Source organism: Phragmites australis, chromosome 1 (assembly GCF_958298935.1).
Source record: "Phragmites australis chromosome 1, lpPhrAust1.1, whole genome shotgun sequence".
Lineage (NCBI taxonomy): Eukaryota > Viridiplantae > Streptophyta > Magnoliopsida > Poales > Poaceae > Phragmites > Phragmites australis.
Window position 1 is genome coordinate 46709630 of NC_084921.1, and position 23652 is coordinate 46733281.

A 23652-nucleotide genomic window follows, 5' to 3' on the forward strand; every position below is an offset into this window, starting at 1 on the left:
GATTACAAAATTGACATGCTTTGCCATAGATTAACTTCTGCCAATTCAGTGCCGTGTCTGGTATCCATTGCTAAGCTTTTTAGATGACAAAATCGACATGCTTCGCCCTACATAGTTACATTATCTTTTGTCAATTCAGTGCTGTGCCTGGTATGAATCGCTAAACATTTCTGAGATCACAAGGACGATACACTACCACGTAATGATGGTATCAAGATAAACTCGCATTGCAGAACGTAGTGGCCAGCAAATAAAAATATTACTCTGCCTACATGTTTAACACACATTGAAGGACGCACCTAAGTAATCCAAATCCTCAGGTATAGAACTTCCAAAAGGAAAATATACAACACGCCTAAATGCTCATGCATTCAACAAAATAAATGAACTTGGTTACATCGCGTCTTTAGGTGTTTTACATTATCCAGACACAACTCGGATCAAACGTTTTACAAGGTTATACTGTGGTGGCACCGATATCTAGCTCGATCAGCTGATCTCCCAATATTCCCCAACCGATCTAACCAGTGTCACTGCGATGCCATTGCAACGGAAATCCAAGCGTGGTATAGTCCATGACTTTTTTGCCTGGAAAGCTCACAATCAATACAGGGTACAATTTGCTAAAAAGAAACTTGCAGGGAGGTAGGGATGCGGTCTACTTACGAGTAAATATTTTTGGGGTCAATTTCATTAAACAAATTGATAAAGAAGCGGATTCCATCTGGACTGACATCCCTGCACAACAGGCCTGAGAGAAAAAACGTTTTAACTGTTCAGTTTCATTTTCAGAACAAGCGCAGCTTCCAAAATATTTGAAAGGTACAGCCATAGCAGACCTTTATTTTCTGCATTTAGAAGATGCTCCTTTGCTAAAGCTGGTGCAATTCCCAGAGTGAATGCGGCATCGCTGGGGCTAACCCCCTTCTGAAGAGCATCCGGCTTTTGTGCAAGTGATGAGATTCTTGCAAATACCTATGTTTATCGAGAAAAATTTTAAGTGTGTGCTAATGTCAAGTGCTAAAACAATGCTAGTGGCAAATGTAGACAAGAAAATAGTGGTGAGAGTATAATCCACTAACAGCGTCAATGCTGATTGGCCACAATGTGTGGTTTAGCACTTCAGCGTAATTCAGGATGCATTTAAGATTGCAGCAAGATTTATTGTTGCGAAGGCGTACCTCTTCATCACTATGTGTCTTGGTCTGGATCACCTTCACTCCACTATCAAATTTCCTGAGCATGACTGGGCTGCTCATTACAAATCAACATCTATAAGCAAAACATCAAAACCATGATTAATGGCTGGTGATGAGCCAGCTGGAAAGACATTTAGATTACTCTTCGCCATTCCCATCATCCTGGATTGTGTGTTCAGACAAGTAGAGACTTTGGTCATTATCAAAAGCATGATATACAATTATACATACACATCAACTTTCTCCCACAGTGAACAAGCTTGCAAAAGATCCTCTGGTGAGATCAACTCTAGAAACAAATAAAAAAATTAATTTCAGAACACGAGTAACAAGGGAATCCCACATAGATAGTCAGTAGCAAAAACACAGACCTGTTCCCCTAGCACGGTTGAAGAGACAATATACATCGACTAGTGCTATCATACCACCAGCTTTCTCAAGTGGTATTCTTACAAAGTCTGCCAGCTAATAATGAATGGACGAAATAAACATTAGAAAGTCTAACTCTTAGTATATTATGCAGCTTAAGGGGAAAAAGAAGGTTATGAAACAGTATCTTTCAGGCTAGATGGAAACTCTGTAGGCATGAACAATTTTTGTCCCTGCCTTCCTGCCAATTGAATATACAGGCAAGAGTGTGAATCCTATAGTTTGTTGATGAGTTGATGTTAATAATTGATCTTCCAGAGATTATCTCCTGCAACGTACCCCTACTCGATGGTCTAACTCGTATGTAAGCAGTGTGAAACACTGAAACAGACTATGAAAATAACTACTAATCACTACTCAATAGAAATCGAGGTTCCCAGCAAATGGGGAAAAAACAACTGTTTCTGTCAAACACAAGCAATTTGTTCGGAAGATTACGACTGTGCATTTGCCCTATGGTGACGAAATCCTCAGTTAAACTCTAACCTGCATATGATTTTACAAAATCAGTGCATTACCACTGCCATCCAGTGTTAAGTTACGCCAATTAGTGAAATATTCCACCAGGAAAGCAGTAAAACTACGAACAAGCAAGTCTATTACCTGCAGTGACAACTGTTGATGGTACAAAGCACCGGCAGTTTCTTTTGTTACAGGAGACACAATGCCAACGCTCAGTAGCCAATCCTGCATGTCTTGCTTAGAACCCATCTCTTCATCATTGGAATTCGATTGAGTAGATGAATTCGTTAGTAGCTTTAGCCTCATTTTCTCTGCTAGCTGCATCATCTCCTTAGCTTTGCTCTGGACGAAAAATAGTAATTGAGTTTCAAATAAGAGCATGGTGATCAATCTCAGATGATCGCAGCAAATGCGTGTGGCTCCAACCATGAGGGCGTTGAGATCCTGGAATGCATCCTGCAAGTTCTGCCCCGCGCTCTCCCACGCCTCCTGCTCCATTCGTAGTATCCCCGAAACCCCGACCACGGGCATCCGGATCGCGATATCCTCCTCCGCCGGCGCGGCCCCCTCCGCCACCGGGGCGCCGCTCGCCGGAGCTGCCGCGGGGGCCACCTCCCAGGCCCTCGCGCGGATTGCCTCGAGCAGCCTCCCGAAGAACACATCCACGTCGGTCTTGCACGTCACAACGATGGCGACGACCTCCGATCGCGCGGGGGGCAGGGAGATCTGGAGGCGGATGCGGTGGTGGTGCGACGAGGAGGAGGAGGACGAGGAGGAGAAGAGCGAGCGGAGGGGGTTGTGGCTGTGCCTGCGGTGGGGAGGGTAGGCATGGACAACGGAGGCGAGCGGGAGGGCGCGCGCGGAGCGGGAGGGCTCGTGGAGGAAGAAGAGGCGGTGGGAAGTGAGCGCGAGGAGGCAGCCGCGGAGGGGCTCGAGGCGCGGGTTCTCCTCAGGCTCGAGGTCCACGAGCGGGAGGAGGTTCCGCTCCACCTCGCCGGCGGACAGCACCGGGCGGCCGGACGCTGTCACGGCCGCGGACGGCAGCCAGTCGGCTGCGGGAGCAGACATGGTGCTGGTGATCTCTGGTCTGGTGCCGCGGTTGATTTTTTTTTTTTTTTTGGTTGCACTGAAGCTCCTTTTTGTTTTTTGAGATGAGATCCACTGAAGTTCAAGTTCCTTATTTGGGTACACCATGATACAACTCTGATTTTTTTCTCCAGATTTTCTGTGCGTTAGTGATTAAAATCTTTTGAGGAAAACAGTCCAATTTCTCACCTTTAAATTTTCTTAAAGATACACCATATCCGTCCAATTTACTTATCGCTTCGGACATCGATATTATCTTCAACATGTCTCTAGTCATTACTTTTTATAAGCATTTGTTAGCGATAGCAATTGAAAACATAACCATGTGAAAGTATTTTTATGACAAATCTGCTGATAGTACTTTGATGTTACAAATCTTTACACTATTATGTATAATAATTGTCAAAGTTTTTAAAGTTTGAAGGTGTGTGTCCTTAAACATCATTTGTTTCATAATGGAAGGAGTATATATTTTATTCATTTACTATGACTATAATGAGAATGGTGTATTGGTGGTTTCAATCGATCCATTAGCTCTACAATTAGTATAGATAACAATGTTTCGATTAGTGTGTGAAGGACTAAGTAGCTAGTTACGAGCTATGTAAGCATAAGGTGATCAGGGTAGCGCATTCCTTAGTGGGGAGCCATTGAAGAGGAGGGGAGCAAGTGGAGGCATTAAGTGAGATGGAGATGGGGAAGGAGGGACAATCGGGGTCACCGATCATGCATTCGTTGTAGGAGAAAACATGATAGTAAAAGGAGTATATTGTCAAGATGCAAGAGTGACTAGGGTAATGCTAGCAAGGTGGAGGATGGTGCGGAGTCGGGGATTGGTGGAGGAGAGATATGAGTCATTCGATTTAAAGTGAAGGCAAGAAAATTTCATTAATCTTTTTAAAATGTTATTTTTAGGATACTTCCAAATAAACTGCAGCTTTTTGAAAACACGTGGTGCATAGACATACAAAGTATTCCAAGGTTAGCGCATATCTAAACGAAAACTGATTTTTTTTTAAAAGAAAAGAAAAGAAAAGGAAAACTGGAAGTAACCAAATCGACTATTAAATTCAGCTAATTTCCCGTGAGAATGGTGTAGCAACATCTAGTTTTTAACAAGAACATAGAGCTAATAACATGAAATAAATGTGTCTGGCCACCTTAGAACGTAACGTTTTGATCTATATCTTTATGAAGAGTATGGATATATTGAGCTCTCATAACATAACAAGAGGAAACTGTACTTTATTTTGTTTATATATGTATAACTATCCAAATCCAATATACGTTTTTCTTCTTGTTCAAAAGGCTATCCGGTATATAGTGAGAAAGGATAAATCAGGGCATCGAACTAGATAACTCATTGCTGAGCGGGTGATCCTGCATCGTCAAGCTCATTCTCTACACGGATCCCCTGGTTCTTGAGGAAACTGGAGTACCAGCGGGCAGAGAGCCTGGCTTGCCTTGGCAGCTCCTCGTCGTCGAAGTCGACGCGGTACAGGCCGTATCGCGACTTGAACCCTGTCAGGTACTCGAAGACGTCCAAGAAGCACCAGGCGAAGTAGCCTTTCACATTGGCCCCATTCCTGCAGAGGAAAATAGCATCAGGATATATCCGTCTGAACAATAGTTCTTCCTGAAAAGAACTTTCTTTTTTTTTCTGAAAAAAATCCGAAAAATTCGTGAGAACTGAGAAGGCAACTGCCTGACATGACATTGCTGAGTTTCGTTTGTAGTCTGACATCTCTCACCTTAGTGCAGTCAGTGTGCTCTCTATGTGTCTCTTCAAGTAATCGACCCTGTCAGCGTCATGGAGGCTGCCATTGCTGGTTCCAAAACCTGGAGAGGAAGGTGAGGGAAGAAGATGTCAAACAAGCATAAACAAGATGTATGTTCTGGAAAAACAAAAGCATAAACAAGATGTGTGTTCTGGAAAAACAAAAGCATAAACAAGATGCAGTGATGTCTGCATAGTCATCGAGTGGTATTTCCTATGCTATCTGAATTATTTTTTTTCGAGATTTTTACAGCTGGGTAATAGACTTGCCGGTCTCTTGGATGTAAATGGGAAAGTTCCCATAGGCTTGATTCAGGTACACCACCAGCAGTTGCAATCCCTTGGGATCAACTGGAATAGATGTTGGGGCATGCTGCAGTCTAACGAAAAAGCTGTATCTGTCACAGCTGTGAAAAATATCCAATATAATGCTCATTTAAATAATCGTTGAGAGTGTTTTATCTAATCTCTTGCGTTAGATAAGATGTCCTGATTACACAGCTTCATGTCTAAAACAGCTGAAGTCATCAGCGTCTATGAGAAAACGTTGGTGAGAAACTTTTACCTGACCAATTGGCGGATCTGTTTTTTGAACCTGCTTCAGAAAATAATTTCATTAGATGCAGCAATTAGCTTTTCGATTTCACAAACTTCAAACTTGTACATACGTTCCAGAAGCATCAACGAATTATTTGTCCCGTACTTTATAATATCGAATTTCTGTTTGCCTTCCGTTGACATTACATTAAAAAAATTCCCATGGATATATCTACAAAATTATGAGCAGTACAACGAGAACCCCTGTATGAACAGAAAAATTGCTTACCTCTGTAGTAATCAGACACGTCCGCTGCGAAGTCACGAACACCTTTTTCTAAAGGACGATCATTCGCATAGAATGAAAAATAGTGGTTTATTCCAATGAAATCTAGAGCACCCCTAACTGCTTCAGATTGGACTTTTGTGAACGATGGAAGGCGAGAACCATCATTCTTCTTCATTACTGTATATGCTAATAACATGTTTTGAGCTGCTATATATGGTTCCACGCTTGAGTTCCCCACTGTACATTTCGTTATTCCAAATGGATCAGAACATCGTCCAGGCGGGATTTGTCCAATATCATAGGACCCAAATGCAGCGATGTTGGCTTCATCTAGAGTGGTCCAGTACGAAACCCTGTCGCCGAACTCCCTGAAGCACACATCTGCATATGCTGTGAAATCCTCCCTGCGTTTCGCAATACCATTGGTGATCAGCAGAAGTTCATTCTAGGGAGATGTCACTAACAGCTAAAGTTACTGTATCTTACACAATTCTGGGGCTCAACCATCCACCGTACTCGTCTTCCAGAACCTGAGGGAGATCCAGCTGGTAAAGCATAACATGGACTTGAACACCTGAAGAACCAAGTAGTTATCAGTTATCACTATTGCTAATGCTCATACATTATGGTCTTGAGATTGATATTTTACCAGAATAATGCTATTTGAAGATTATTTGCAATAGGCGTACCACGCCTCACTATCTCGTCTATAAGATTGTTGTAGTACTCTGGCCCTTTTGGATTGACAACTCCCCTTCCATCTACAACATTATTTTTTGAAAGAAAAAATGCTTATACTTGGTATAAGACTGGACCAGGAGATGGGGAACCTATAAGCCTCCAGGCCGGTGTCAGTAATGAGCTTGACATCATCCTGAAACATCAGATGGTTTAGATTAACAGAAGCAATAAGTCAGCGCTTTCCTTTCAGAATGCCGAAACATTCAACCTAAAAATTCAGTAGTAATAGTACTCAAGTACAGAAAAAAGGATAACTTTTTTTCTACATATATTTAGAGATCAAAGTTTCTTTATATAATATATATATATATATATAGTACATACTAGTTTTCCTATATATATATATATATATATATATATATATATATATATCGGACAAAAGGTTAGTTGTGTTAAGCATAGTATCAAATCATCACCTTAAGTCACACCCTCACAGACAGAGAAAAGTAAGCATAGTAACAAATCATCACCTCAAGTCACACCCTCACATACAGAGAAAAGTACAGGGAGATCATGCTCTGAGTGTCTATTCCAGCAGAAAAGGCTCCATAGTGGAGAATTGTCTAGAATGTTTGTGAAAAGGATTTGTCTAGAATTGACGGCTCCATTCTCACCTTGTACTTGAGGTACCCGTCGGCGGCGACATCACCGTTGCTTTTGTCCGGCATTCTCCCTGTCATCACAGAGGAAAACATGGCCAGTAATATAAGGCAGCATGGTAAACTTGAACCACTGCAACAAACAAGAATCATTGGTACTAGTGTCCAGTTCTGCTTTCTTCAGTCGCAGAAAGCTGGCGGCTGACGAGTGAAGCAACCTGCGTGCGTGAAGGTGTCCCAGATGCTCGGGCTCCTGCCATCCTCAGCAACAGCACCCTCATACTGCAGGAAGAATCATTTCAAAAAAGGTAAATCAAGTGTCAAGCTAATCAATCAACCCATGAGTCGCCGCGACACCAAGGTAATTAACTAGAGAGCACGCAAGAAAACCTCAGTCCAAGGTAGTATTCACTAGGGCATCACCTGATACGCCGAGGTAGCAGCTCCGAAGACGAAACCTTGGGGTGAAGTCGCTCCTCGTGAAGCCAAGAACGGGAGCCGCTCCCTCGGCGTAGAGGAGAAGCAGGAGGGAGAAGGCGGCAATGGCGGCAGCCATTTTTAATAATATTAATTTAATGAAAAAACGAAAAAAATAATATGTATTTTGGAAAAATTACGGAAATAGTACTGAAAATACATATTATTTTTGTAATTTTCCATTACATTAGTATTACTTAAAAAAACTTCCACACCACGTTGCAACGATGGCATTTGCGACGAAGGTACGCACGATGATTTCCTGAAATTCAGTGTGGGAGGGAACTAGGTGGCGACTCTGGTCTCCTGGCCCTGACTCTGTATGAGATTTTGCTCCCGCTCTCCTCTTATTTTGGGGCTTCTGGCTTGGTTCCTATTCTTATTCTTTTCTTAGGGTCATATTTAGCATAGTTCGAGATTTAGATTCTCTATAGAAAAAAAAAACATAGCACCCAAATATTGTATTTTGGGACTATGTGTCTAAAACGGCAAGTATTTACAATTGAAGAGAGTAGTTACATGAATGTTTTCCATTTATATGAATTGTTGGTAGTTATATGTGCATCAACATGCTAAGTTCGGATGCTCAACAGACATGAATGCATAATGATGCCACAAAATAGACCGCCCTATCTATCCTACGTGGCAAGAAAGATATGTTCTTCTTTTTTAAAGATATCTAAATGAGTCGTGTAACATGGATCAGTCCGAGGCACGATATTATTGACACAGCTCAAGTACGACACGACGGCTAATGGGTCGGGCCGGCACGGAACAACGACTTGAGTCATGCCGGGGTTGGAGCCGCGACACGACGGGCCGGCACAGCACGACCTGTTTAACTGTTCATATTTTTGTAGTATTTTATATAATTTATTTAGATCTAATACCATATAGGATATGTGGTGCAATGGTAGTGTGTTTGACTCTCAAGTAGAAGGTCGGGGTGTAATTCCGAGTGAAAGCAAGTTTTTGTGATTTTTTTCAATTTTCTGCAGATTGACGGGCTGACGGGCCAAAAAAAATCATCGGGCCTACCGTGTCACGGGCCAGCATGGCACAACCCGATTTTAAATAGGCTGTGCCTGGGCTGAAGTCGCAGCACGTGGGCTAGCACGACACGACCCGTTTAGCTAACGGGTCTAAATGGACCGTACCTAAACGGATCGTACCTCAATGGGCTCGTGCCGTGCCGTACCGTGCCGGACTGTCCGTTTGGCCATCTATGCTTCTTCTTAACACCTGTAAGCATTGCATAAAAGGATAGCTGACAGTTGACGTGTACAGGTTGGCACATCAAAACGAAATCGCTGAATTCATAGGTATTGAGGTCATGACGACTTCAATCCCCAGCGAGCCATAGGATTCCGTATGGATGGATAAGATTTTGATGCTACAATAAAATATATAGTGTGTAAATACTATTCAATTTTAAAGGACTATAGTAACTTTCACGTATAAATGTTATAAGGGAAATAGATAAAGAAAGATCATATTCTTTAAGCGCCTAAATTTGATTTTTTTTTTCTTCAAATGACGGCTATGATCTGGCTTATAGCCGTCTTTAACCTCTCGCCTGTGTCTGTCTCGTCCCATCTCTAACTGTCTTCGATAGCGTTCTCGTCGTCAGATCCACATCCACCACCCTCGCCACACTAACCTAACAGATTTGTGCTCCCTCACCCCATCTTGTCCACCGGCCATCCTTCGCTGTCTACGGTTAATGGACCCTACTACCTTACTGCCCTATTTTCACGCTTGTATCCTCTGTCGAACCGGCCTATCTCATCTGGAGCTTTCTGTGAAATTAACGACAAAGGAACCCTAAAATTAATCCTTCACCGGAAACTCTCGCCGGCGCGTGTAGGAAGCGTGATAGACAAATGGTGCATTAGACCGTTAGCTGATGGAATGGTACTTTACTTGCTTTGGTTTCTTTCAGGAAATCAATTTGGCGTCACGACGCCGTCAAAACCTTTTCCCAAGTTAAAAAAAAACTCCCGAACCCGGCGGCTTCGAGCCACTAATCCCCAAAGCCTTTTTTCTCGCTTCGCCTTCCCTTCTTCCATCCCCCCTCTATCGAAGGAGCTCGCCGTCGCCGCCATTCGCATTCGCCTCCTCCTCCCGTCCGCTAAACCCTAGCCGCCGACCCCTCCAATCCCCCCATCAGCGCCCGAATCGCGGTCCCAATCGAGCTAGGGCTCGCCAATTTTGGACCGAGCCCGTTGAAATTTTGGTCGGCTTATTGGGTGAATCCTTCGACTTTTTTTTGAGGGGATTTATTGCTTTCTCCGGTGGGGAATGGGGAGCCGGAGGGAGGAGGAGAGGAACGAGAAGATTATCCGCGGCCTCATGAAGCTGCCGCCCAACCGCAAGTGCATCAATTGCAACAGTGTGGTAACCTCTGTCGCCTGTTGGCTTCATTACTAAGCTGATTGGTGCATCTGTTCTGTTTTGATTCGTGGATCGTTGAATGGGATGTCGTTGAATTGGACTGTTGAATGGAATGCTCGGCAGTTAGCTCAGATTTGCGAAGATTAATATAGTTTGTTATGAACTTTGGTTCGTCGGTCCATTTGTTCAAGGTGCAGCTGTTGGTTAAATGATGTTAATGGTTGCTCCTTTGTTTTTTCGGTTTTTGATCATAATGAATTCGTTGTTATTACTTTTGATCATTAGTGTTTTGATCTATAGGGAAGGGACGTGGTCCGTAGGTTACTTTGGATTGAGAAACTCTTAAATGTTGCTGCCATTTTGTAATAAACGATTGCTGGATTGGTCTGTTGATACTTAGTTTTTCATTTATTTAGAGCTCCTTACTGATGTCATTACTTTTATCTATTGCTGCTGTTTGTATTTGTTGATGAAGTTGTTTAGTTGACTGAATAGCTGAAATTTTAGTATTTTTTAAGTGCAATTTTTGTCACCAAGTGCAATTTCTTCCATTGATTAAATGTTATTGAACCCTACCTTTGCTGTGCTGCATTAAATATAATCGGTGCCACATTTTGTTTCAGTTACCTGTCCAAGTGATGTTAGATATCATTCTCGAATCACACAAGTGCCTTTTGTTTTGTTTCAGGGGCCACAATATGTATGTACCAATTTCTGGACCTTCGTATGCCTGTCATGCAGTGGAATTCAGTGAGTATTTTGTCTCCTGCTGTTTTTCAGCTGCTTTCCTTCTTCCCTTTTTTTTTATCTTGCAATTCGCCTATTAGTTATATTCAGTATTAACTTTTGCAAGAAAATGTGTGATTTGGTATTTGATGCTTCAAACAAGGCATATCATAAGACTGTGCCTGAGAAGAAAAAAATGAAATGGTATTTTCTGTTCCCCAGACATCGACACATAGCTGAAAATCTTCATCTAAGGTTTATCACATTATGTTCTAGCTAATCTTACTCCTAATGGAATTTTCTGTCTTGTCATTATAGAACTCTACTCTTTGGATATTTTGCTTGCACATACAATCAGTTTTCCCTTGGAGAAACAGATAACCGTTTTTGTTAGCTATGCTTGATTACTGTGCTTTTAATCCTGTTGTCTTTTCTTGATATTACATTTTTAACTTCTTGTGGTGTGATATGCAGCCGTGAGTTTACTCACCGTGTTAAGTCGGTGTCAATGTCCAAATTTACTACCCAGGAAGTGCGGGCTCTTGAACAGGGTGGTAACCAGGTAAAAAAGCACTCACAGCTGTTATATCTTGTTACCTCTAGAGCACCCTGTTCAGCTTTTATGACTTAGAATTGAGGTTGTGGCTGCAGAGAGCACGTGACATCTACCTAAAGGACTGGGACTGGCAGCGAATGAGGTTGCCTGTCAATACGTGAGTTTCGTTTCATTCTCGAGTTTTTATGGGTACTTCTGTCTTATGTTCTCTGCAGAATGTTATATTTCTTATTGCCTCTGTGTTTTTGCTTCAGCAATCCAGATAGGATAAGGGAATTTATCAGGGCTGTTTATGTGGATAAGAAGTATGCTGGTGGGTCATCTAATAAACCAGCCACAGATAGCGAGGTAATGAGCTGATGTGTCTTGTGAGTACTATTGTATTGTCCTTTGTCAAAGTCTAGTGAGCACTGGTATGGATATATAAGTAATTGTATTGTCTTTGTCTAACCTATGAACTCCGCTAAAGCTTAGCATACATTCTGCACACTTTTTCAGTTTCTCCACACATATGTTTTAACTGTAGTTTCCAATTTTTTTTTTGGGAAGAGTGTGAAGAGCAATGACAATGACATGAGAAGACCTAGCTCCTATCATTCATACTCCCAAAGCCCACCTTACGATTTTCAGTACGAAGATAGACGATATGGTAAGCAAGTTGACACGCTTGCTCGAAGGCCTTCAGATAGGGCACTCTTCGATGGGAAGCTCGGCAACTTACTATTCAGTCCAGGTCGTTTGCGAGATCAGATAAATGAAGACCGATTTGCTAATGAGAGTTCGGGATCAAGGTTTTCTGACTTTTCAGCCTCAAGCACTGCTGACTTTAGAAATGATGTGCTTTCTCCTAGCTCTCAGGAGACAGGGTACAGCAGTCCTTCTGTTCACCATTCAAGAAATGTCTCTGCTGAAAATCCTCAATCCCAGAAATATCCTAGTGCAGCATCACAAATAGATTTCAATGGAGTTCGACGTTCACAGGTTTTTGATACTTCTGTTCACATCTCCCCTTTCCAGTAAATGCCCATTTGACGTAGAAAACTCTTCCAAGTTGGATTAGATATAAAATATGCCTTCTTTCCATGTGCAGCGAACAGCTTCTTCTGGAAGTTTTGGGTCATTTGATGGTATCTCAGTGTCTAACAAATCAATTGAATCAGGTTACCCGCCTGATGCACCTACAGAAAAGCCAGTGCATCCTGCTGTAAATCATAAGACTGTGGCTTCTCCTGTGGCTCATTCAACACTATCATCCGCCTTGCCGCCCAACAAGAGCAGTATTAACTCATCAGATCACAATTTGATTTCTCAGAAACCTGCTGATTTAGGCGGCCAAACTGCTCCCGCCATGGAACCTGTACAACATGGTGGGGTTCACATTGAAGCCGTGGTGCCGTCACCTGTTCCAGCACAACCAACGACTTTCACAACTCTTGACCTCTTTGATCAATCTACTGTGCAACAGCCTGTCACTTCTGCTGCACCGATAGATCTGTTTGCTGGTTTTAATGAACACTCATCAGTTTCTCATAAAACAGTTGATTTAAGCAGTCATTCTGATGTTGCCAAAGAACCTGCCCATAACTTTGCTGTTCAGAAGGCCGTGGCACCATCGTTTGTTCCAGAAGAAGCACTCACCACATCTCATCCTGTCCACCAAGACCTATTCAGTCTGTCAATTTTGCAGGAACCGCCAACTTCGTCACCCCCTGAGCCAAAGCCAATATATCTGTTTGCTGGCTTTGACCAACAGCAGCCACATATGTCTAGTGTTCAGCAAATTCCATCAGCAGCTCCACTGCCTGCTAATGAAGGGTGGGCTTTCTTTGACGCACAACATGGATCTTTGATGCCTGTTTCAAATGTGCAAGCTCAGTTGCCTGCTGCATTCCCTCCAACTGATGGTATTGCTAAAGGAATTGTTCAATCAACATTGCCAACTTCACCACCAAATGCCATTGGGTCACAAAGTTCTCCAGCTATGATGGATAACTGGAGTTTAAATGCTGAAGAAGTGAAGATCTCTGTCCCCAAAGAAAATTCTCAGGTAATTTACCATTTTGACATATGAGGCTGTTAGTGTTTTGTTATAGCTTTACATGTTTAGTTAGTTTTTCCTGGTTGTTTATAGTCTTGGAACGCCTTTGGTGAATCTACTCAGAGAGCATCAAATGATTTGTTCACATTTAACACTATTTCTCAAGTGGCTCCTCATCAATTCACAACACCCGGTGCTCCACATGTTGGATCCAGAACTCCACAGGTATATAGATTTTTCTTTTAAATGACTCAAAAGAGTATATTTCTCAAAGAAGGCTAGGCTGAAATTTTGAATCATTCTTTAGGATTTGGCTAGGGGTGAGCCTGAAAGGTCAACTCCTGGGGATATGTTTTCTGGCTTCAATGTTTCACCTGGTGACATGGCTGGGCCGTCCTTTCCTGCAGCACTTCAACCCCATTTGGTATGTTTTAGTCAGAATTTAAAATTCTTTCCTATGCTACCTTCCTTACTTGTTTGACATTAATTTGATTTTGATTGAGAGCAAACATGCATGGACATAATCAACCATTTGTTTGACATATAATGTGTTTTTTTGGTTCGTTGAGGTCTATTCGACGTAATATTATCTAGCTTATCATAAAAAATAGGGAAACAATTTATTAATATGATTGCGAGTTTTGACTATTTATTCTGAGGCATCCACAATGATGCACCACCCTTATGTGCTTCTGCGTATTCTTGTATCTTATTACCATCTTCATTCATCTACAGTAACTACTTTCATATCTTTGTACAATATATTTTTGTAGGAAAGAATGGTGATGCTGTTTTGCTTTATGTGCCTGTCATGGAGCTACAGTATAAAAGAAGCTAGTTTACTCCACAACTGTCAAAAAAGGATTAATTTACCTCTTTAACAGTTATTTTGAATTTTTATTTCAGGGCGGCATAGTGTCTCATCCTGGAAAATCAACAAATCCATTTGACATGGCATTTGAATCTGATGATGACGCCAACAACATGGTATTTATTGTTATTTTGTGATTTGCAGTCATACTAATTATAATATGGGCTAGTAATTTTGTTCCCTATTTGTAAGCTCCTTCCTTTTTTGAAAGAACAGTATTGGTGACCCTATTAAATATATGTTAATAGGGATAATACAAAAGAAAACTATACAAAAGTGTCCACAGGACTCAAGTTGGCTTACAATGCTTCGAACTGAACTAGAATATAAGAAATATAAATCTGACCTCTTAGCAGCCCTGACCAAAGCCGCCTCCTAAAGCAAGGACTAATTCTGAACACTAATCGACTCTTGGGGTCTAGTGGCTAGTAGCACAATAGGTGTGCTAGCCCACCCTGGTTCGAATAATTCATTCTTATGAATATAATATTGAGAGGACGTGTCTCCTCCTCAATCTCTCTCTTTTTAAAATAAAATAAACCACTTGCCCCGCTGCAGCCAAATGAGGCAGCATTCAATAGTAATTAGCTCTGGTTAGCTTCACTGATATCGGTTGATTCTTAGCAACTTTCATTCTCTTCAAAATTTTAAAGAGGTATTCCAAGTACATAAGGTTCCAACAACTTTGGTTGAAACTTATAGAAATGAAAAAAGTTGTTCGAGTGCTGGTCTGTCACGCCAGAAGTTGCAGGTTCTAACTCCGTTATACCCGCTCGATCAGAAAAGATGTTCGCAATCTTCTAGACTGTTTTGAGGAGTAAAAAGCACAAGCTTCAGAAAACAACATTTTTTTCTGATCATAAACCTTGTGTTCCTTTTGTTTGATTTGTGATTACTAGCCCACGTAAGATCCTAGGACTATTTTGAGTCTGTTTACATTCTTCTGTTCTTGACATGCTAACCAGAGTGCAGTTGTTCCCATGTTGCCAAAATCCTTGTTGTCTTTTGTTGTTTCCTAATTCACTGAGTCTTTTTTTATTCTTTAATCATCTTTTTAGTTCATGGATTTGACCTCACTACAAGAGACATTACCAGATCCTCATGCTCCCACCGATTACCCTGGGAGCTTCACTGAGCCGTGGGTTTCTCAGAATACCACTCTGCCATATATTCCTTCTGGGCCTCAAGGTATCCACCTCATTGCATCAAACTACTCATGCACAAAAACACATAAATTATTGTTGTTGATACATCATCGATGCTCTTATTACTTCAGGGGGGTTGTCATACATGGCGGGACAAGACTCACACATGTTGTAAGCTCCTTTGAACCTGAACTTATACTTGGTAACATGCATCAGTTTCTAAATGATCCCCTGTTACAGGAACTTGACACATCAAGGACCTATCCCACCTAGAAATCCATTTGAGTGAGTGCTGATAAAGAATGTGCTTTGTCCATTGTGGTGGACAGAAGAGGAAGGCATTGACACTGCTCCAAACTCAAACGGACACTCTGGTGTACTATATGCATTGAAGTATGTGCGTGGAATCTGAACACCCTGAAGTAAATATGTATCTTGGATTTCATTGTCTCCGCTGTCCTGTATACAAGAAAGGAATGCATAGAAGTCTAAATGGCAGGCGTGCTGGAATTTTTGCCCGAAGCAGCTGTGTGTACTCTCAACTGATGTATCTCTGGCAGGCAGTGCTGGTCAAACATCCAAAATTTCTTTCAACAGTTTGTCGTTTGCCCGTGGGTTGTGTTCGTGTTCTTATTAAATCCTGTTGTCAATCAGAAAAGCAACAGCATTTCCTTCATATGACTGGATCATTACCCTTCTTTGGTCCTTAATCGTGAATTGGTGGAAAAAATAACACGTTGGTTCATCTAACTTTTGAATTGCTGCCGGGGGTTGCGTTGTTCGGGAATAGGTATTACCTTGCTTTGTATGTTGAAGGGGCCTTTCTATTTTCCTCTGCGGACATTCACATTTGCTAATCTCAATAATGGCTTGCCTTGTTTTTGTGATTCAGACATTTGTCCTGTATTTTCGTCGTGTTGTAGAGAAGAGTAAGCACTTCCAAGCTAATATGCTATATGTACAAAGCTAATCTCCTTGCTGTATGGCCAGTTTAATACTAGCAGCTGTATCTTTACAAAATTCAATTTCCTGCCTCTACCAATCTATCATGTGATAGCTACCCCCGAGAGTTGTATTTTGTTGGTTCCTATCCGATCCAGTATGTTAAAACTACATTGGAATATTTTTCTTAAATAAACCTTTCGATAGCATTTTAAGATGAACCACGTGAAAAATAATTTCGAAAATGAACCTGGCATGTCACACCTTTAGTGGCATGGCAAATGCATTACCCATGACCACCAAAGACACAGGGTGACAGGGTAAAGTTCAATTTTTTTTGGATAAGTTGGAGATGATTCCATTTCCAAAATTTTGTCAAAAAATCCAAAAAAATAATAAAGAGTTTTTATGGTTAGGGTCAGGTGTGCCTGCAAAGTGCAAACGTAGCAAGCCCAATACAGGCACGGTCTCAGACAGCCTTGAGCCTTCGTCTCCGTGCTCCCGAAGTCCTAAAACCCTACCCAAAATCTCTCCCCACCCACCACCGCGCGCCCACCTCCTCCCCGAGCAAAAAAGCCAGCGCAGCCATGCACCCCTTCCACCGTCCCCGCCCCAACCCCAACCATCCCCACCGCGGGCGGCCCGGCGGTGACCCGGGTCCGGCTCCGCTCCCCGCCGTCCCCATGCAGCACCCGCAGCTAAATCACCCCGCCTTCCCGCCGCCCGTCCCCAACCTCGCCGCCGCCGCCAACCCCATGGCCGCCGCGGCAGCGGCCAACCCTTTTCTCGCGCTGCAGCTCCTCGGACAGGCGCAGCAGCTCCAGAACCTCGGCTTTCTCGCCGCCGCCGCCCTCCAGCAGCAGCAGCAGACGCCTTTCTTCCAGGGAGGGTTCCCGCCGAACCCCAACCAGTTCGCGCCCTTCCCCGGCCCGCACGCCGGTTTCAATGGCGGCGGGGCGTTTCGGCCCGGTGGTGCTGGGGTTTGCGGGCCGTGGCCGCCCCGGCCGATGATGAGCCCTGTGGGGAAGGGCTGCAATAATACCGGTGTCGGCGGCGGCGGTGCACCGAGGCCGATGCCCAACGTTGGGAGGAAGGACCGGAATAGCAGTGGTGGCAGCAGCGGCGAGGTGAATTGAATCTTTTGCCGTTGTTTGTTGGAATTGATCAATAGGGTATGAACTAACACTAGACTTTTAGCTTTATGATTGTCGGTGCACACAGGCGTTTACTGGAATAGACATATTCTAGTTTGCTGCATTGTCCTAGCTCTTATCTGCAGAACAATGATTTTGATCGATGTTAGTAGTTAGCACGTCCTGCTATTATTAAGATGGGCTCACTATATGCTGTCATTTCAGTCATCATGTTGGGTACCCAAGCATGTTTTTTAATAGATTAAACACACTGAAATCAAATAGTAAATGTCCAGCCTGCCACACACTACTGAATTATCTGTTGATGTTCCCATAATTGTTCCTTCTAACTGCCCCTTCGAGCACTACTTATTCTGTTCTTATTGCCCTTTTTGTTCATTTGCTCAATGTTTTTCTGAACCTTTTCTGCGTTCCTTTAGTTTTATTCTTCTTGCACTCATTAACTTTTCATATCTTGGTGTGTGCAAAACTTCTAATGGTTCCTTAATCCTTTAGGAATGTTGATGTTATCCTCTTCTGTTATTATTATCTATGAGGAATTGTGTAGATAATTTCGTTGTGAGTCATAACCTCTTCTGTTTAGATTATTGCTTTTATATTACATTTTTCCATTAATTTAAAATGTACTGATTCATTTAATTTCTGGTTTGCTGAATTTACAACAGGTAAACCACTCTGAGAATAAAGCAGATGGCATATCTTATTTTGCCTCTGAAAATGGTGTGAGGAACAAAACAACAGATCAGAAAGCACGATTTAACTCTGGAAGAGATGGTAGGGATGGCAGACAATTTGGTGCATCTAGAGGGAGGGGCAGAGGAAGGCACTTTAATCAAGGTTGTGGAAGAGGTAACCATACAAATTGCTTTTTTTTTTGTCACCTCTTGCTTTTGAATATGCATACTCTTTACTATTGCCAAGTTAAACCATGACTACCTTCTCTGTATCATTGCCGAGAGTTGGGATCATATGACTTGTAGTGAAGCTAAGTTCATTCAATGTAATTATCAAGCTGGAGTGTCTTTCATGGCTGCAAGCCTACAATGCATTTTTTTGCAACAATATGTAAATATATGCCTATTTAAGCTTCATTTTACTTGTATTCTTTCGTATCTTCCACAGTTGTTCCATCACTCATCTTATTGATTGATGTCACTCCAACTAACTTCCATGAATTATTTCATCACTTTATCAGGAGGCAATAATCGGGGAGAAATAAAATCCAACTTTATGAGCCACGGCAGTCCAGCACCAGGAGATTGCAGTGACATTCCAGCTCCAGCATCAGGAGGACGCCGAAAGTACGCATTAGTGAATGGTGATTTTTATTGTAAATATGATTGCTGTTAATAAGAACCTGATTACGTGTGTCTGATGCCTATTGAAAATAACCAATTATGGTATTATTGATGGTTGCAACTCTTCTAGTCCTTTTGCAGTTAAAATGACTTGCAGACTTATTTATTGTGCCCTTTACCACATTTTAGTGTTAAGGGCTTAAGTAACTTGTATACAATCTCCACTGCTCAGCTAGTATGCTTATGCTGCCATCAAACCATCAGAAGTTTTTATGCTTTTATTCTGAGAATAGTTGAAGCATGCTAATGCTTCTCTGGCGAACTATTTAGTCCCTCGAAAAAGGCTCATCGATTAGGAGAGCAGGTTGAACAAGATATCCTCAACATCTTGGTTCTTCTACATTCACTTTTTACTTGTACTTTTTATATCCTTGGTTTTCCTGTTCTGTGTTATTGTACAAATACAATTTAATTCTTGGGTGACCATTTCTTTGTTGTTGTTACCCCAACTTGCTTGGGATGAAAAGACTTTGTTATTGTTACTCTTTTTAGGTGTCACACATATAATATTTAATGTATACTTGCAGGCGCCCTCCTACAATTTATGATGCAAATGAAGTTAAACAGTGGGTAGAAGCACGGAAGAAGAACTACCCTACAAGCGTCAACATAAACAAGGTTCATGCTTATACTTATGTCTTTTTACTAGGCCTCAGCAACTTCATGTCTGCATGAAAGGAGCGTTTACTCCAGACTGCTTATACTCCATAATGCAGAAGTTGTCTCAGAGTCAGTCGAATATTCAAAACAAGGACAAAGATGCCCAGATGCGGCGTCAGGTGAGCCAATATTTTATTATTATGAATTTATGATACGATGTACCTTCTTAGTTTTAAAGGAAAAGGGAGTTGATTTAGCTTTAAATGGTTTCTAATTAGAAGCTTTGATCACATCATTCAAGTAGTGGGGATATGTCTGTGGATGATACATTCCCTTATTTCGAGCTGGAAATGTATTTTGGTCTGGTTCTTAGATGCGACTTTTTTTAATTTGGTGCAGGAGTTGAAGGAAGTCTTAGCAAAGCAGCAAGAGCTGGGCTTTGAACTCCCTGAACTACCACCTGGCTATCTATCTGAAACTGAGGATCAAGGCAATGCAAGGAATAGTAAATGGAAAACTCAACGCAGGGATTGTCGTTTCGGAAACCGTACCAATGATAAAAGATCAAGGTATGACCGTGGAAATTTTCGGTCTAAAAGACCAAAGGTGTGGAGTCATACTCCTCGTGATGATGGTACAATGAGCAGGGAACCAACCCTCTTACAGAAGCTTCTTAGTTCTGATATCAAGAGGGACAGGCATAGACTTCTGCACACGTTCAAATTCATGGCCTTGAACAATTTCTTTAAAGACTGGCCCGATAAGGACTTGGAGTTTCCTAGTGTTAAGGTGAACCAGATTGAAATAGAAAATAATATTGCTGCAGACGACCTGCAGAATGCTGAGACGGTCAATGACAGCAGCCTTGATTTAAAGGAAAATGGTGATGGGAAAGAGTTGAGCTCCATAGATACAGAAACTGGCAGTCCTGATCACAATGAAGAAGAAGACGAGGATGGTACTAGTGCTGAAAGCAGCGACGAGAAGGATGGGAACGAGGACGCATATGAGGAGCAGTGTAACGAGTCTGAAGATGACGCCGCAGCCTGAAAATCTGACTAAACTGGTATCCAAAAGCCCAAATGCTATTTTCGTTGTGTAAAGTTGGGTTCGCACAAAACATTTTGTAGCTTTTCACATTTTCCTGGAGATCGAATGTTGAAGGAAAGTACATTAAGTGCAATTATAACATTTTTCTGATGTTTTTTGAAAGTCTGATATACAAATCTCTCTTATGCTATTTTTTTTACTTCTTCAAATGATTATATCTTAAATTAATTCTACTGTGCATGAGAATATAGTAGTCTACTTTTCGTTGATGCGCGCACGTCTTAATTTCAAGAACAAACGCGCAAAACACTGCAGAGAAACGCTCCGGCCCTTGTCCCTCGCAGATGGGTCCACTTGTCGCCATTCTGCACGCGCTGGAGTTACGAGACCTGATCAGCTGCTAAGTTGCATTGCTAATGGCCTAATGCAGGCAACGGCCGACGCAACCATCTTTTCTGTTCTCTGCTCTAATCTACTCTGCTCCAGATGCAATGTTAAGTTACTAATTTTTCATACTTCATAACGTAGAGTTATTTTTTATTTTCTCTTAGTTAAAAGTTAGCTCTTCGAAATTCCTTTTCACATAAACAAGATTTTTCTACCTGTTAACTTCATCTCTCTACGTATTAAATAATAAGAGATAGTACCACTATTAGAGTTTCTAAAACTCTTACTATACAGTGTTCGTGTGGATGACAGGAGATGCCACCTGTGTCCGTCATGTCATGTTCACCCTCCCGAGGGCGGCCCATCAATGCCGCCAGAGCCGAGATTTCTCTCCCGATTCCTCAACCGATTTTTGAAGCACACTAGAGGTGTGCGCCAGGGCTGTCTGGACCGGACCGCCGCATTGATAGGTGGGCGCACGCGCGCACATGGCACCGGCGTTGGCTGTCCTTGCAGGCCGTCTCGTCGAGAGCTGCCGCAGCCCTACAGCGCAGCCGCATTCATATTCGCATTCACTGGCGCGCAGGAACGGGTCTGGACCCGCGCGGTTTCGCTGGATTTCACTGGCTCCGCAAAATCGTCGCTCATGTGTTGGATGGAAATCGATTGTTCAGTAAATTGCGGCTCCGCCGACTACACTCTCGGAACCTACTGGATGCTAGTAACCGGTAGTTAGCTAAACTGAAGAGAGGCTACAACGCCACAAGCCCACAGGCGCAGCTCGATCGAGCCCTGTTTGGTACACAAAACTCGACACCCCAGCCACAACTCACGCTGCTGCAAATCGCACACCGTATATAAAACACACGCACCAGTAGGGGTACTTCTCAGCAAGCACCAGAAGCACAAGCATCAGCCAAGAAACTAAGCAGCATATAGCTAGTAGCACCACCAGCTCCTCGGCTACTTTCCATGGCAATGCTGCGGCTGCCTTTGGTGTTTGCGGCGGCGGCACTGGCCGTGGCGCTCGCGCTGGGTATGGCGGCGGCGCAGGGACCGGCCGCGGCCCCAGGGCCGGCGCCCGGGATCAGCCCGGAGTGCATGAACGCGGTGTTCAACATGTCGGACTGCCTGACGTACGTGACGGCCGGGAGCACGGCGCGGCAGCCCGACAAGCCGTGCTGCCCGGAGCTGGCGGGCCTGCTGGAGTCCCACCCCGTCTGCCTCTGCCAGCTGCTGGCCGGCGGCGCCGAGTCGTACGGCGTCAGCGTCGACTACAAGCGTGCGCTCGCGCTCCCGGGTATCTGCCGCCTCAACGCGCCGCCCGTCGGCGCATGCGCAGGTACGCACCGCGACCTTGTGTTCTTGGCTCTTTTGCTGCCTCGATCAAACGGAGCAGGTCGACGCTGGTCAGCTGATCAGCTTGAGTGTTGTCCAGTGGACAAAACGAAACTTCAAATTGTTAATCATTCCTCAAGAAAATAAAAGAAAGAAAGATACTAGCACGACATGAAAATCCTCTTCTTTGCTCATCTAGTCTAGATATAAGCGAGTATTTAATAGGTAGTTTTAAGTATCATTTAGTTTATTTATTTTTACTTAATTGAGTGGAATCGAATGTTTAGTTTTTTTTTTTTTGCGTTTTGGGTCAACGCAATGACTCAAGAAATGCAAAACTTGGAAACATTGCTTGTAGTACGATGGCACAGTTATGAAATGGAGCTTGACTACTCTAGTTACCCTGTTCAGTTATCACTTATCTGAGACCATGGTTTGATTACGTTTACAATTCCGTTGAACTATTTTTATCTGCAACGTCCCTCAAAAATATTTTCTATCTGCAGTTTTTGGAGTCCCTGTCCCCATGGGTATGGTGCCTTCTGCAGCGCCTATGTCAGGCCTATCTCCATCATCTAATGGCCCAGAAGTGCCTGGTAACTTACGATCCTCTGCTCGCCTTGGTTCTTCAGTCCTTTACTTGTACAAGCTTTTGTTGGCGATCCATTACTTTTTGCTGTACTATTAAGCGTTGAAAGTACCGAGACACTCCAAAATTGTCCAGCTAGCCATTAGGTTTCGAAACCAGCATGTGTGCTAACAAAAGGAGGCAAAACTGACCAGTTTTCAACTAATCTTAGCTGCAAAATCCATAGATCCTTGAGAATGCTACTACAGAGAAGAGAGTTAATAGAGGATGAACGTTGCACTAAGTGTCCATCACTATCAGCTCTTTAATTTCTGTGCTGCTGATATTAACTGACGTTCACACCCACATTCTTCGGTTTACTATCTACTCTGCTAACTTTGCTTCTGACGTTGCGTTCTGCAGCGAACACGCCGTCCGGCTCGGCGAAGTCGTCTAACCACGCCCCCGGCCGCTTCACCGCCGGCGGCCTCGTCGCCCTCGTCGCGCTGCCCCTCGCCGTCACGGCCGCCGCCGGGATGTTCTAGGTCGCCGGCCAGAGTTCTATTTGGGAGTGGAGCGGCGATCTCGAGGTTTAGCCTGATGATTCTTCTTCATTCTTACCGCATATATTGTTGTGCATTATGTATGATACGCACAATTCCACGCATGAGATTCTTCCAAGTCTGTTTCTCGTAATAATCCCTTCGGTGTAATCTTGCTAGAGACCGTGACGTTATGTACGTAGCACTAGTCTTTTCATCACATCCCGTCGTCCCATGCAGCACATTTTGTCTCTGCCCGGGCACACGTCACGATCGACGGCAACGTAGCAAATGCTGTGCAGTACCAGCAAACAGTAGCAGCGTTGAATTGGTATTTATAAACCGATTGATTCTACAGGGGAAATTGGGGGTGGGGTGGGAATAAAA

At 43.0% G+C, this 23652-nt stretch overlaps 3 protein-coding genes and 1 pseudogene across 3 annotated transcripts; 2 read left to right on the forward strand and 2 right to left on the reverse strand.

The window, feature by feature from the left end:
* Positions 1 to 203: 203 nt before the first annotated feature.
* Positions 204 to 3340, reverse strand: LOC133922984 (vacuolar protein sorting-associated protein 36-like). Its single transcript, XM_062368476.1, has 8 exons — positions 2517 to 3340; positions 2232 to 2432; positions 1571 to 1664; positions 1431 to 1488; positions 1182 to 1251; positions 840 to 975; positions 667 to 751; positions 204 to 588 (listed from the first exon to the last, which is right to left on the reverse strand). Exons 1-8 carry the CDS (start codon positions 3282 to 3284, stop codon positions 531 to 533), a joined length of 1470 nt encoding a protein of 489 aa, XP_062224460.1. The 5' UTR covers positions 3285 to 3340; the 3' UTR covers positions 204 to 530.
* Positions 3341 to 4401: 1061 nt separating this feature from the next.
* On the reverse strand, positions 4402 to 7684 carry LOC133923003 (beta-glucosidase 2-like; annotated as a pseudogene).
* Positions 7685 to 9558: 1874 nt separating this feature from the next.
* On the forward strand, positions 9559 to 20620 carry LOC133885382 (uncharacterized). The gene is made up of 19 exons (XM_062325097.1): positions 9559 to 9993; positions 10679 to 10740; positions 11191 to 11278; positions 11368 to 11429; positions 11527 to 11620; positions 11822 to 12253; positions 12363 to 13319; positions 13404 to 13535; positions 13618 to 13734; positions 14217 to 14297; positions 15240 to 15369; positions 15458 to 15497; positions 15981 to 16038; positions 16685 to 17395; positions 18088 to 18271; positions 18618 to 18723; positions 19308 to 19398; positions 19497 to 19559; positions 19780 to 20620. The coding sequence occupies exons 1-19, from the start codon at positions 9898 to 9900 to the stop codon at positions 20428 to 20430; spliced, it is 4155 nt and encodes a 1384-aa protein (XP_062181081.1). The 5' UTR covers positions 9559 to 9897; the 3' UTR covers positions 20431 to 20620.
* Positions 20621 to 21430: 810 nt separating this feature from the next.
* Positions 21431 to 23485, forward strand: LOC133890165 (non-specific lipid transfer protein GPI-anchored 2-like). The gene is made up of 3 exons (XM_062330619.1): positions 21431 to 22159; positions 22662 to 22751; positions 23147 to 23485. Exons 1-3 carry the CDS (start codon positions 21790 to 21792, stop codon positions 23266 to 23268), a joined length of 582 nt encoding a protein of 193 aa, XP_062186603.1. The 5' UTR covers positions 21431 to 21789; the 3' UTR covers positions 23269 to 23485.
* Positions 23486 to 23652: the final 167 nt, after the last annotated feature.

Excerpts from the sequence above, each read along its gene's own strand:
- LOC133922984 (XM_062368476.1), bottom strand. The coding sequence starts at position 3,284 with ATGGTGTACCCAAATAAGGAACTTGAACTTCAGTGGATCTCATCTCAA. Across the intron at positions 1,665-2,231 it reads ATCAACAGTTGTCACTGCAG|CTGGCAGACTTTGTAAGAAT; the intron begins GTAATAGACTTG and ends ATTCATTATTAG. Across the intron at positions 976-1,181 it reads AGACACATAGTGATGAAGAG|GTATTTGCAAGAATCTCATC; the intron begins GTACGCCTTCGC and ends CGATAAACATAG.
- LOC133885382 (XM_062325097.1), top strand. The coding sequence starts at position 9,898 with ATGGGGAGCCGGAGGGAGGAGGAGAGGAACGAGAAGATTATCCGCGGC. Across the intron at positions 13,536-13,617 it reads TTGGATCCAGAACTCCACAG|GATTTGGCTAGGGGTGAGCC; the intron begins GTATATAGATTT and ends ATCATTCTTTAG. Across the intron at positions 15,370-15,457 it reads TATTCCTTCTGGGCCTCAAG|GGGGGTTGTCATACATGGCG; the intron begins GTATCCACCTCA and ends TTATTACTTCAG.
- LOC133890165 (XM_062330619.1), top strand. The coding sequence starts at position 21,790 with ATGGCAATGCTGCGGCTGCCTTTGGTGTTTGCGGCGGCGGCACTGGCC. Across the intron at positions 22,160-22,661 it reads GCCCGTCGGCGCATGCGCAG|TTTTTGGAGTCCCTGTCCCC; the intron begins GTACGCACCGCG and ends TTCTATCTGCAG. Across the intron at positions 22,752-23,146 it reads TAATGGCCCAGAAGTGCCTG|CGAACACGCCGTCCGGCTCG; the intron begins GTAACTTACGAT and ends TGCGTTCTGCAG.